Below are 14,396 nucleotides of genomic sequence, written 5' to 3'. Positions count from 1 at the left end.
CAGGAAAATGGAGCGGGGGTGGGGACTCTAAGTGGCAAAGATGTCAGCACTTTTTTTCTGTGTATTCTAATATCACCAGGTGGAAGGGGCGCTCAGTTGAAGTCTGAGTCACTTTTTCCTGTCGCTTAGGAGGGCCCTGAGCCCGAACCAGTCAAGCGTCAGAGCCCTTCATTTTAGGAGCTTCCCTTCTTTGCATACCAGAAACCTTTGCTGGCCCCTCTTAGGTTTGCTGCCTGCAGGCCATGCAGGTTGTCCCCGATTCTAGAGACTCCCCAGCTGAATGCATTGGGGAGTGGAGAAAGTACAGCACTGACATCTGTACTGAAAAACTCATGTCTCAATGCTTTGAGTACAGCAGTAAACACCCTTCAGGAGGGAGGAGGCTGCAGAAGTTGAGAGAATTCTGCTGGACCTGAGTTTCAGAGTTCTCAGGCCCACCAGCAGAGAACCTTGCATCAGACAGGTGGCTCCAAAGGTTGGGCTGCCTGCTGACCCTGCGCTCAGGGATCTAGCCTCAAGTGAATGGGGTCTGTTCTTACCATCAACCACCAGACCCTTCAACCCAAGCCTCCTGCTTTTCACCACTGCCCTTCACTGCAGTCTCCTAGCCAGGGGCAGTGGTATGTTGTCCCCTCCAGGGCCCTTCTCAAATAGTTCCTGCTTTCAATAGTGGGCCTTCTTAGCTGGGCAGTGGTTGCCACGCCTTTATTCCCAGCACTCCTGAGGCAGAGGCAGGTGGATCACTGTGAGTTCGAGGCCAGCCTGGTCTACACAGCGAGTCCAGGACAGCCAAGGCTACACAGAGAAACCCTGTTTCAAAAAACAACAAAAAGAACCCTCCAAAAAACAAACAAAACCAAAACAAATAGTAGGCCTTCTCTCAAAATGGCACCCAATCACAGCCCTTCAAGACATGAGTGAGAAAATGGACCTCATCTCCACTACTGACTCATCACTCTTACCAATCTCTCTGCTGTGGGTAGAACTGCCAGTCACTCTTATCAGGTTTTCCTGGCCTAGCTTTTGGATGAGGCTTCTGTGTTGGGTCTTGTGCCTACCCTGTCCCTCCCCAGCAGGGAGTCCTGACATTTCTGAGATGCAATGGGTCTTAGGAAAGAAAGGCGGGCAGGCCAGAAGTGCATGAATGTATTGGTTAAGTGTCCCATATTGTGTCCCCTCCACTCCACCTTCCCTCTCCCATATATTTGTGTATCTGTTAATTGTCAGTGCTCAATAATCTTAATTATAAGCTTCAGTAGAAGCTACCTCCTTTCATCTTTCAAATAAAGATGTTAAACAGAGGCCTAAAAATAGTGATTAGAAACTCTAGTTGAAACTCACGGGAGCTTGCGAGGGCAGTAATCCCCCATTCTTTTTTCTTACCAATATTGTTGAAATACTGATGTGCATTCCCTGGGACTTTTAGTATATTTAGAACAGTGCAGTTTTAGGATATTCCACTCACTTCTCAAGAAATCTTTTACTCACTAGCAGTCATTCTATAGCTCCTGATAGCTACTCAGCTACTTTGTAGATTTATTGTATAATCGCTTCATAGAAATGAATCATGCAATGAGTATTCTTTTGCACACTATTTTACAAGTTTATCCATGTTACAGTGGATCCTTAATTTTATTGTCATATATACCATATAGTATCAGTTCATTGATGGACATTGTGGTTCTTTTTAATTTTCAGCTATTGTGAATACAGCTGTGAACATTTGTCCAAGTTTTTGTGCGGACACATACTTCTATTTTTCTTGCATATATACCTATGAGTGCATTGGCTGGGTGATCGGGCCCCACTGTGTAATCTTTTGACATATGAACACTAATCTTTCAACATATATTTCAATCCCACCAACAGTGTGGGAGGGTGCTGTTTATTTCTTATTTTCTAGCCATACTAGTGCCCATGAGGTGAGATACCATTATAGTTTTGACTTGAATGTCCCTATGCTGAGCATCTTTTCATATATCTTTGGCAAAAATGTCTGTTCAGAGCCTTTGTCCATTTTATAATTGCATCATCTTTTTCTTATTGTTGAATTGCAAGAGTCCTTTGCATATTTTGGATATAATCCCACTTTCATGCATTATGATTTACAAGAATTTTTCCTCATGCTTTATAACTTTCTTTATGGTATTTCTACTATTTCCTTCCTTCCTTTCTTCCTTCCTTCCTTCCTTCCTTCCTTCTGTCCGTCTGTCCTTCCTTCCTTCCTTCCTTCCTTCCTTCCTTCCTTCCTTCCTTCCAGGTTTAGGTTGGCCTCAAACTTGCTGTGTTCCTGGGAATGGCTTGAACTCTTGGTTCTCCTACTTCCTGCCTCTACTGCTCTAGTTCTGAGATAATAGATGCGTGCTCAGATTTTTTTAAGTTTAAATGTCACTCTGTATATTTTTCTTTTGTTGTTTATGCATCTCATGTTATACTTAAGCATCCATGTCTTGGGGCTGTGAGAGGTGGCTCAGCGATTAAGAGCACTGACTGCTCTTCCAGAGGACCCAGTTCAATTCCCACATGGTAGCTCACAACTGTCTGTAACTCCAAGATTTGACACCCTCAACACTGCACATAAAATAAATAAAATTATTTTTTAAAAATCCAGATCTTCCCAGCACTCGGGAGGCAGAGGCAGGCGGATCGCTGTGAGTTCGAGGCCAACCTGGTCTACAAAGTTAGTCCAGGACAGCCAAGGCTACACAGAGAAACCCTGTCTCGAAAAAAAAAAAATCCATACCTTAAAAACCTGATATACCAAAGACATAATTATATTTTCTTTCTTGCTTGCTTTTTTTTTTTTTTTTTTTTTTTTTTTTTGGCTTTGGCTTTGGCTTTGGCTTTGGTTTTGGTTTTGGTTTTTTGGGACAGGGTTTTTCTGTGTGTATCCCTGATTGTTCTGGACTCACTTTGTAGATCGAACTCACAGGGAACCGCCTGCCTCTGCTTCCTGAATGCTGGGATTAAAGGCGTGTGCTACCATGCCCAGCTCACCTATGTTTTCTTAAAAGGGTCGTCTCTACCTCTGAATCACTGTGTCTTTAATCCCAGCACTGGGGAGGTGGTGGACCATTTCTGTCATTCATAAATGAATGGTGGCCCATGCCTATAATCCCCTCACTTGGGAGGCTGAAGCAGGAGGATTGCTGAGATGGAGGCCAACCTTGCCTGCATAGTGAATGGCTACAGAGTTAGAGTTAGACCTTGTCTTTAAACAAAAATGAATGCAAATAATGTGTTTTTCCCATTCATGCCTTGCCCTGCTCAGTCTACAACGTTACATGAGACTAGGCATGTGCAAGGTGGGATGGCCACAGATGACATTTTCCTCCCCTCTGGGGCCAGAGGCCTTTTCTTTTGCAGTCCCTGTTAATATTATTATTTGGGGGCGGGGTTCGAGAAAGGGTCTCTCTATGTAGCCTTGACTGTCCTGGACTCCCTTTGTAGACTGTAGACCAGGCTGGCCTTGATCTCACAGAAATCCCTTGCCTCTGCCTTCCAAGTGCTGGGATTAAAGGTGAGCACCACCATCATGCCCGGCAGCAATCCCCCACTCTAGTGGTACTAACTGCCTTTAGTGCTTTGCCTTCCTAGGTTTTATTCTGCCTATTTGAGAGATTAAAGGACAAGCTAATAGGGCCTGGTGCAAATACCAGCAAACTCTTAGACTAAGTATATTGTCAGCTTTAGAGGGTTGACTGTAGCAATTGTCTATGTTAAGTCATCTAGCACTTGAAAATGAAGTATACAAATGAGAAAACAGTTCCCTGGTAATGATGTTACATGTTCTTAAGTGTTTCTTGAAAAACATGAGATTGTGCTGACAGAAAAAAAAAAACACCCAACTTTTTTAAAAATGAGAAATTATATCTTACTGGGCTATAAATTTGTGAACTAAACTGTTTTACCTTGATACTTTTTCAACTAATTAAGGAAATTTCAGCTGTGCAGTGGTGGCGCAGAGAGGCAGGGTCAGCCTGAAAAACAAACAAACAAACAAAAGACAAAAACAAAAAAAGGATGGGGGTAAAATGAAAAAAAAATCTCTAAAAGTTGACTTAACTGTGACCTATTGAACAGAAGCAACCCAGTTAACTGGGATTGGTCTTTTACTACATAGAGTAAACCTTTTCTGATTTTTAAATGGTATTTCAGGTTTTTTTTTGTTGTTGTTGTCTTTTTCTGTTGCTTATATATATGCCTTTTGTGAATCAAGTAGAAAATGTCATTCTTTCATCTACTAATTGAAACTGTGATGTAGCTCCAATTTTTATAGAATCATGTTTTTTCTTCTATATTCAGGCTTCCCTTTTTTTTTCTACTCATTTAAAAATAATTTTAAGGGGCCGGGCAGTGGTGGCGCACACCTTTAATCCCAGCACTGGGGAGGCAGAGGCAGGCGGATCGCTGTGAGTTGGAGGCCAGCCTGGTCTACAAAGTGAGTCCAGGACAGCCAAGGCTACACAGAGAGACCTTGTCTCAAAAAACCTAAATAATAATAATAATAATAATAATAATAATAATAATAATAATAATAATAATAATAATAATTATTATTATTATTATTATTATTATTATTATTATTATTATTTTAAGAAAACTACTCAGATAGAAAAGTAATTTTTAATTCTCAACTATTCAGCTTTCATAGAACCCGCACTTCCAGCTCTTATTGTTCCCATCTTGGAGCCCTGTGGTAATTCGGAGTGCCTCCACATTTTTGTAGATTTGCATTCTGGAATGTTCCAATTGATGCTCTACGGACTTGGTAAGTTACTCAATGCCTGCATTTATGTACGTGTACCATAACACCATGAGTGGTTCGTGCTCAAACAGGTTAGAGGAGGGCATCATCAGATCTGGAACTGGAGTTACAGATGGCTATGAATAACCATGTGAGTCCTAGGAATTCAACCTGGGCCCTCTGCAAAAGCAGCAAGTGCTCTTAGGCCCTAAGCCATCTCTCTGGCCCAAGGAAAAATATTTTTAGGAAAAGCAAAACAAAAATATCGACTATAATTTGTAGGAAGGGTTGGGAAGTGCAGCGTTGAAAGTAAGTATGGAAAGTATGGAAAGCTGTTATCTCTTCCTTGGAACTCTCAAGTCTGATTTGATTTTGTTTTGTTTTGTTTATTATATAAAAATAATAACATTGATGGCTGGTAGATTTTAGATTATCTGCCCAGGAGTTTATTTTCTAGTCTATCACTAATAATTGACATAAAAATGACTACTAGGAATTGCTAATATCCTTTGTGATTTGAGAACATACTCATGACTGTATAACTATGTAACTGGCTTAGGATATGGAGTCCTAGAAGGATTTTCTCTGGTCTTAAACTCAGTTTGATTTCTAGGCAAGTATTTGAACCAAACTATATTCCCAGCCCTAAAGTTTGATTTCTTTTCTTTTCTTTCTTTTTTTTTTTTTAAACACTTTATTTTTATCTTATATGCATTGGTGTTTTGCCTGCATGTGTGTCTGTGTGAGGGTGTCAGATCTTGGAGTTACAGACAGCTGTGAGCTGCTGTGTGGGTGCTGGGAATTGAACCTGTGTCCCTTGGAAGAGCAGTCAGTATTCTTAACCAGTGAACCAACTCTCCAGCCCTAAGTTTGATTTCTTTTGAGGCCAGCCTGGTCTACAAAGCTAGTTCCAAGACACCCTAGGCTACACAAAGAAACCCTGTCTCAAAATAATCAAAAAAGAAAAAAGTTTGATTTCTAACTTGTTTTGTTACTGAGTTGGCATTCTCAAATGATATATATTTACTAGGAACAAAAGTATTTTCTATGACTGGTCAATATTCCTGAATATTGTGGTATGTTTTCCTTTTGAAGTTAATATTAAATAAATTAAATTGATTAAAATATAGGTTTTTTGATTGTATCATGTGGCTATAAAGGTAAGTTAATTTTTTTTTAAAGATTTATTTATTATGTATATAGTGCTCTGTCTGCACGCCAGAAGAGGGCACCAGATCTCATTATAGACAGTTGTGAGCCACCATGTGGTTGCTGGGAATTAAACTCAGGACCTTTAGAAAAACAGTCAGTGTTCTTAACCTCTGAGCCATCTCTCCAGCCTAGTTAAATTTTATTATTTATTTATTGAAAAAAAATTTGAGACAGGGTATGGCTGGCCTAGAACTTGCTATGTAGTTCAGGTAGGCCTTGAATTCATAAAGACACCACTATTTCTGCTTTTCAAGTTGGGATTAAAGGATGTACCTGCCACACCTGGCTAAAAAAAAGTAGATTTAAAAAAAAAAACACATATTAGCAGCTTATGGAAAATAGGACTTTGAATCACATATTTATGATATGTAAATGGTGTATGGCAATGGTTTATTGTTGGTTTTTTTTTTTCCCAGATAGGGGTTCTCTGTGTAGCCTTGGCTGTCCTGGACTACCTTTGTAGACCAGGCTGGCCTTAAACTCATAGCGATCCACCTGCCTCTGCCTCCCAAGTAAAAACGGCACCTTTTATTTTACGAATATACAATAATTAGTTCCACACAACAGCAGACCATCCCAAGGAAGCACTGAAATTATATCATCTGGGTACTACTATTTATCCTTTTCCTCACCAATATCTTCTCCAAACTAATTCTTCTCTAGGGTAGCCATGTCCTAATAGGCTTTAGAAAACTTCCTTTTCTCTATCTCTTCCCACATACAACAGTTGACAAGGGCAAATTTAGCACACATCACCTCAGACATGATCCAAGTGAACCCAGGCCTCAGCAGTGGCTGCGGTGTTGGTCAGCTCACCAACGGCTCACTACACTTTGGCTAGGTCCACCATCTACCTTACCACAAGGCTGCTAAGTGTGTTAACCAAGTGTTAACCAAGCTAGTGAGTAACCAAGGCAACCTAGATGGTACAGTTTGCTTTGAGGCAGCAGTGACAACACTGACATTTTTGGGAACCATGTTACTGTGATATAACTAGCACTAAACTGTGTATTATGCCATGTCGGATCTTCTAATTGGCTGGATTAGCCAGATGATGGACATTTGGGGTCAGAGAAAGTTAGTGTTGGACAGGGCACTATGAAATGTCTCCTAAGAGAGGCAGAGATCTGAGACAAAGGTGGCTAGTAAGGCAGTTAAGGTTAGTTAGGATGGTACTCAACATCAAGGTTTTTCTGACATGCCATGCAAAACAGAGTGCTCCAAGTTGGTATGGGCAGTAACTAGAGAGCTAGGTAAATAGAGACTCTAGCTTGGACTTCTTGCTGTGATCAAACCAGACATTCCATCAGGAAGAGGGCAGACACACACAGCCAATACCACCATCAAAGCTACTGAAAACACTGAAACCCTGTGTATTAGTCAACATACTGGCTGCAAATTCTTTGCCATTGATGAGCTACCAGAGTAGAGAAGCCAATAGTAGGTGCTAACACAAACTTCATAAATAGCCCTGCGTTTCAAATCTTGGAACACAACTTTGGCTTCATGTTTGCCACTCCCCATCATCCTGTACCCACTGAAAAAGGATTGCCATAGCTATCTTATCTCTTGTACTTGAAAATACCATATTCTAGCTGGGTGTGGTAGTGCATGCCTTTAATCCCAGCACTTCAGGAGGCAGAGGCATGGGGATCAGCCAAGATTACATAGAGAAACCCAGTGGGGGGGGGGTGCTGACCTCAACAAAAATACCATATTCCCTTTAGCAGAGCAGGCAATCCTAATCAGTGTGGAAACTAGCCTAGCCAATGGAGATGGCGATGCATGTGTGTGTGTGCACGTTTACCATACACTGCTTTTAGGTTTCCATTCCACAAGGCAGGACAGAAGTGGACTACAGGGAGCTTCCACTGAGACACTACCAAAGAGTGAGGGAGTAGAGTAGAAGGTCAGCTGGCTCTGAGGGTACAGTATACTGCACAGCACCCCTGGTGGGAGGGCGGGCTTATGGCCCACTACCGGCTGCTACAGCCCCGTGCCAGCCACTACTACACTACCCCCAATACCCTGGGTGCCTTTTACTTCTCAAAGCCTTTTCTTTAACTATTTTCTCAAGCATTCATAGTACACATTCAAATAAGCACATAAAAATGAAAAGAGACAATAGTTTCTTGTGCATAGAGGTCAAGATGCTATACCAAGATACAGTAGAAATGTATTTTCTCACAGAATCATCTCAGTGTCAGTGGCTTCATTCCTGACTCCTAGGCTTTTCTGACCATGTCTTCACAAAGAGACGTACAACTTTCCTTACGGTTTCTATAGAACAGTGGTTCTCAATCTTCCTTATCCTGTCACCCATTAATACAGTCCCTCTTGTTGGGGTGACTCCCTAACTATAAAATTATTTTCCTTGGTACTTCATAACTAATTCCACTACTATTATGAGTCATAATGTACATTTCTGATATACAGAATATCTGATATTTGAAAGGGTCATTTAGGAGTCACCACCCACGGGTTGAGCACTGCTCTAGAAGAAGGTACTCCACTTCAGGACCCCTTCTGAACTTAGCTACCTCACAAAGCCTGCCTTTGCACAGCACCGCAGTGGACATGGCGGGATTGCGAGGTGGGAACATGGCATAGCACACCACAATGGCTTTCTACTTTTGTTTAACTTTTCTCTAGATTTGATCCAGTTAGTTGAAATCACTTTGTGCCTTCCTTCTTTGCTTAGTGTTCTACTTACTAATATTTTCTACCTCCATTAAAAATTTAGGCTGGGATTTAGTAAGCCAGTCATTGTGGACAACAGGTGTTGCTTATGCCTGAGCTCATTTGTGTGCTGTAAAAACTAACATTTTAATAGATTGTGAGTTTTTTTTTTTAATCTTAAATTTTTTAAAAAAGATTTATTTATACACAGTGTTTTGCCTGCATGTATGCCTGCACGCCAGAAGAGGGCACCAGATCTCACTGTAGATGGTTGTGAACCACCATGTAGCTGCTGGGAATTGAACTCAGGACCTTTGGAAGAGCAGCCAGTGCTCTTAACCTCTGAGCCATCTCTTTAGCCCGGGATTTTTTGTTTGTTTTGTTTTTTGTTTTTTAATTAAGGTTTTAAGTGTAGCAGTTTTGAATTTTAAGCACTAATAAGTTGGAAATGCTATTTAACTCTTTAAAAATACAGGCAAATAACTATGCATTTGCCACTTGTTCTTGCCAGTGAAATGTAAAGGAGCAAAAACAAGTTGCTTGACAGTTCCTAATTGCTTTAGTTTATACTCTTACTAAACTACAGCTGATTTTTCTGCCAAATGTTTTTTTATTTTTCATTTAAAGTTTGGCTACAAAGATAAAGCTTTTGTTTGTCTGGTAAGCAGTGAATTAATGAGTTCTTTCTTCTGTAGACCAGGCCACTCTGGAGGACATAGAAAAATGTGTGAATGATGACATGAAGCGGATCATCCCTTGGATTCAGCAACTAAAGTAAGTTTACTTAATTTAGCTCAAGGTTGAAAAGTGAAACCTATCTTGACAGTATTTATTGTCTTCTCCTATGACATGAAACCCGAGCAACTCGGGTACCTTGACCTCTAAATTGCCTTGGATTGCATCCAGGATGGCAGTCCTCATATCAAATCCCCGCTAGAGCCAATGCTGGTCAGAAGGGCATGACACTAAACTTTCATTCCTTGCCATTTTTTTTTTCTCCAGAACAAGCACTTCACAGATCACTTAACAAACATCTCTACCGTGTCCTCTAATAGAATCCTATTTATTCTTACTCAGAATCCTTTTCGGATTAAGCTCTCAGCAGACACTGTCAGAATAGTTGTTACTTTTACTCTAACATTGTTATTTAATTTCTTTCAAAAATCACCCTGTTAACAGAACCAGAGATAATTATCTGGGCTTTTATTACCATTCTGGCTACACTGAGGAACCATTAAAACAACTCTCTTTTTTTCTCCTTTCTCTTGGTTTTTCAAAACAGGATCTCTCTGTGTAGCTCTGGCTATCCTGGACTCGCTTTGTAGACCAGGCTAGCCTCGAACTCACAGCGATCCGCCTGCCTCTGCCTCCCAAGTGCTGGGATTACAGGCGTGCGCCACCATGCCTGGCTAAACTCTTATTCATGTATTTCTATTTTTGAGACAGGGTCTCATACAACCGAGGCCTACCTCAGACTTACTAGTAGTACTGTCATTATAGACATAGACACGTGCCACTGTGTTCAACTCAGAGTCTTCAATATATTTATAAGACTCCAAGAAATTAACCAGCTTCAGAGATAAAAACTCAATTTGACACACCAAGCATTGTGGTATACCCATAACCTTTAATCCCAGTACTTAGGATGTTGGGACAGGAGGTTTGCCATGAGTACCACAAGTACATGGTCAAGCAGAGGTACATAAAAGAGGAAGATTGTTTAGTGGGTCTGTTGTGTATGAGGTGATCTAGAATCTTCCTCCTTTTGTCACTTTTGGTTTTATAGCATTTTAAAAGAGCAAAATACCAAGGTCTTAAGTAGCTCAGCCTGAAATTCTGTATGGTCAAGGATGTGACCTTGAGGTCCTGATCTTTCAATACCTACCTACCAAGTGGCTGGGGTACCATATACAATCATGCCTGGTTTTAATGTAAATATCTGTTTTACTGCAATCTGTGTAACAATGCTTTGGTTTTTTGTTTTTTGTGTTTTTGTGGGTTTTTTTGGTTTTTTGAGACAGGGTTTCTCTGTGTAGCCTTGGCTGTCCTAGACTCGCTTTTGTAGACCAGGCTGGCCTTGAACTCACAGCAATCCGCCTGCCTCTGCCTCCTGAGTGCTGGGATTAAAGGCGTGTACCACCATGCCAGCTAACAATTTTTTTTAGAGATTTATTATGTATACAATATTTTGCCTGTGTACACCTGTCCACCAGAAGAGAGCACCAGATCACATTATAGATGTTTGTAAGCCACCATATGCTTGTTGGGAATTGAACTCAGGACTTTGGAAGAGCAGCCAGTGCTTTTAACCTCTGAGCCATCTCCATCTCTCCAGCTCCTATGCAACAAATTTTAAGATTTTAGTTTCATGTTTGTACACTTTTGACCAAACAAGCAAGGTTTAAATATTTAACATGTTTTATAATTCACATCTTCCATAACTTGAGGTTGTTTATCTGTCCTTATAGCTATAAGAGAAGTATTATTTAAAACCAAAAGCCAAATGCTAATTTTATTTATCAAATGTATGTCTATATTTTAACTCTGTTCTGATTTTACTTATGATAGTGCTTCTAAATGATTCATCATAGGTAGCCAGATTATATTAGTAATCAGGGTTTTAGAAAAAATTTGAGCTATTACTTTATTTAGTTTTGGAGGATGTCACTATAGTCCTTTCTGGTCTAGAGCTCACAGATCCTAATGCCTTTGTCTTCCAGTTGCTGTGATTAAAGGTGCATGCCACCATATCCAGCTGAGCTGCTATTTTAAATGTGATAAAATTACCCTACTTTGGGTGGCATACACCTTTAATCCCAGCCCTCAGGGATGCAGAGGCAAAGTGAGTCTCAAGGCTACACACACAAAAAAACCTGTTTCGATAAAAACCAGCTAACCAAACAACAACAACAAAACACTCTACTTTAAGCATAACCTACTTTGAACAGTCAATTAATTTGTAACAAATTTACCACAGTTGAGAACTGTTTCCACAATTGTAGAACATTTAGCACCTTTCTGTTGGCCATGTACAGTCAGTCATTGCTAGTCCCTGGTAATCACAATCTATTTCTCTAATTTTACTTTTTTGGCATCTTCTGCTTGTATTTTCTAGGTTTATGCTTAGCTTGTCTCAGTATTTCATGCTTATGCTTGAACAGTATTTCGCTGAATGGAGGGACTACATTTTCTTTATTCTAGAGTAACTTAGGGTGTACAGTAAGTGGGGTTGTTAGTTCTTCCTGGCTGTTTTGTGAACTTGCTTTTTCATTTTTCTTTGGCTAACACTTAAATAACCAGTAGAAGTGTTGAGGTAGAGAGCAAAAGTTATATTTGACCTTTGAAAGAAATCCCTAGACTGCTTTCCAAAGTAGTTGTGCCACTTTGCCATTCAGTCAATATATGAGGGTTTCTCTGAGCATCTAGTTCATGGGATATTTTTGTATTATGGAACAAAAACAGATTCTAATAAAAGAAACAGCCAGGCATGCTGGCACATGCCTCTCTAATCCCAGTACTTGGCAGAGGGAGGAAGATCACCTAGCTCAGCCTGATGAGTGTCAGGTTAGCCTGAGTGAGGGTCCTAATCCCCAAAATACCAAACCAAAGTAAACAATGCCCCCCCAAACAACCCACATATAAATTATACCCAAGTTTTTAGTATTTAAGTCAACAGACATAAAATTACATGTACTCCAAGTTAAAAAACCAAACAAACATACCTGTTGAGGCCAGAGTCAAGGGTGAAATAAGCAGCTAGGCATGCGAGTACAAACCTCTTGTCTCAGCCCTGAAGAAGTGGAGATGGGGGATTGTGATGGGAGGTATAGTAAAAACTTTGTCCTAGGGAGAAAAAAATAAAAGAAATAGTAATTCCACATATACTTCAAAAGGCTCCCTTGTATATTAATATGTAGATGTTTTATTTTGTTATTTCGAGACAGGGTTTCTCTGTGTAACAGCCCTGGCTGTCCTGGACTCACTTTCTAAAAAAGACTTACTTATTTGTACGTACGTATGTACGTACGTACATACATACATACATACATACATACATACAGTGTTCTGCCTGCATGTGTTCCTGTATGCCAGAAGAGGGCGCCAGATCTCATAGATGGCTGTGAGCCACCGTGTGGTTGCTGGGAATTGAACATAGGAGCCTTGGAAGAATAGCCAGTGCTCTTAATATCTGAGCCATCTCCCCAGTCCCCTTTTTCTTTCAACAATATTAGTACACATAATAGTCTCAAAAGTATTTTGATTGTAATGGATATCCATTTGCAACCTTTGGCAAGAATGAAGCAAACAGTGATATATTTTTAAAGTTTATCTTTTTTATTCAATTGATTATTTAAAGTTGTATTAAAATGTCAGATCTGTTTTAATGATAAAACAAAAGATAGGCTGATCTGTGAGTTTGAGGCCAGCCTGGTCTACATAGTCAGTTGCATGGCCAGAGCATGTCTCAAAACCAAACCAAACCCAACTAACCAACCAAAATAACCAATCAAAACAAAACAAAGGACCCCTCCATTTCACTCTTGGAGGAGCTGACAAACTACCCTCAAGATGTAATCTATTCTGGAACAGTCTCAGTGCAGGTGGCTAGCAACCCATTTGTACAACATGTATTCGTGCATTTCCTCCAAACTGACCAACACCTATTTTATCCTAGGCACAAGGATGGTCATGTACAGGCACCAAGAGGAAACTCATAACAAACTCATTAAAGCAAAACCCAGTGTCTGACTTAAAAGGGAGGGAGGGAAGAAGGCAGTTAATGCCAGATACTTTATACAAACGGAAGTCTCCAGTCCAGAAGAATAACATGGGGCTTTAAATTTTTTTATTTTAATTTATATATTCAAATAACATGTTTTATGCTTGTTTGGTTGTTTTATGAATTTTTTAAATTTTAGTTTTAAGAATACATCTCCTTCCAAACCTATTATCCTTCCCAACTCTTTTTCAAATTCCTGGCCTCATTTTTTCCTAATTGTTATTATATGCACATGTATATGTATATCCATCTGCATTCCTAAATGTATCCGCTGGAGTCCATATACTGTTAGATTTAGGTATGTTTTCAGCGCTGAACTTTTGGCACTGGACAGTTAGTGCGTTCTTTCTGCTTAATAGGTTTTTGTTGTTGTTGTTGTTTTAGTTTTTCTCTTTGTAGCCCTCCCTGGCTGTCCTGGGATCTCAGTCTATAGACCTGGCTGGCCTAGAACTCACAGTGATCTGCCTGCTTCTGCCTCCCAAGTGCTGGGATTAACGGTGTGCGCCACCGCTGCCCTGTATCACTTTAGGCTTATTATAAAAGATGCGGTGGTGGTGCACACCGTTAATCCCAGCACTTCGGAGGGAGGCAGAGGCAGGCGGATCTCTGTGAGTTCAAGGCCAGCCTGAGCGAGTTCCATCCAGGACAGCCAGAGCTGTTACACAGAGAAACCCTGTCTCAAAAAACCAAAAAGAAAAAAAGAAATGTTGAGTTTAGTTTGGGCTACCTTTAAGCATAAAGAATCTGTCATTCCCTAAGCTGCTCTTTTCAGCTTATGGTCGATTTTCCTCCCAAATAATCAAATCATTCACAGTGCAATTTAAATTTCTTATTATAGAAGTAGAACTAGCAGCCAAATAAAAACTGGAGAAATGACTCATTGACTAATTCAGTTATTCTATTTTTTTTTTTTCGAGACAGGGTTTCTCTATATAGCCCTGGCTGTCCTGGACTCGCTTTGTAGACCAGGCTGACCTC

General features: G+C 40.2%; 1 protein-coding gene across 4 annotated transcripts in view; it reads left to right on the top strand.

Annotated features, from left to right (window-relative positions):
• Positions 1-14,396, top strand: part of MED14 (mediator complex subunit 14) — a 96,931-nt gene that overhangs the window by 32,910 nt on the left and 49,625 nt on the right. For all 4 annotated transcript variants that reach the window (XM_084790802.1, XM_084790803.1, XM_084790805.1 and 1 more), the window contains 2 exons: positions 4,646-4,771; positions 9,334-9,412. In XM_084790802.1, coding sequence (XP_084646928.1) covers positions 4,646-4,771; positions 9,334-9,412 — 205 coding nt within the window. The remainder of the gene's footprint in view (positions 1-4,645; positions 4,772-9,333; positions 9,413-14,396) is intronic.

Source organism: Acomys minous (genome assembly GCF_964271855.1).
Source record: "Acomys minous genome assembly, chromosome: 7".
Classification (NCBI taxonomy): Eukaryota; Metazoa; Chordata; class Mammalia; order Rodentia; family Muridae; genus Acomys; species Acomys minous.
This window is presented reverse-complemented; position numbering and strand designations above follow the sequence as displayed.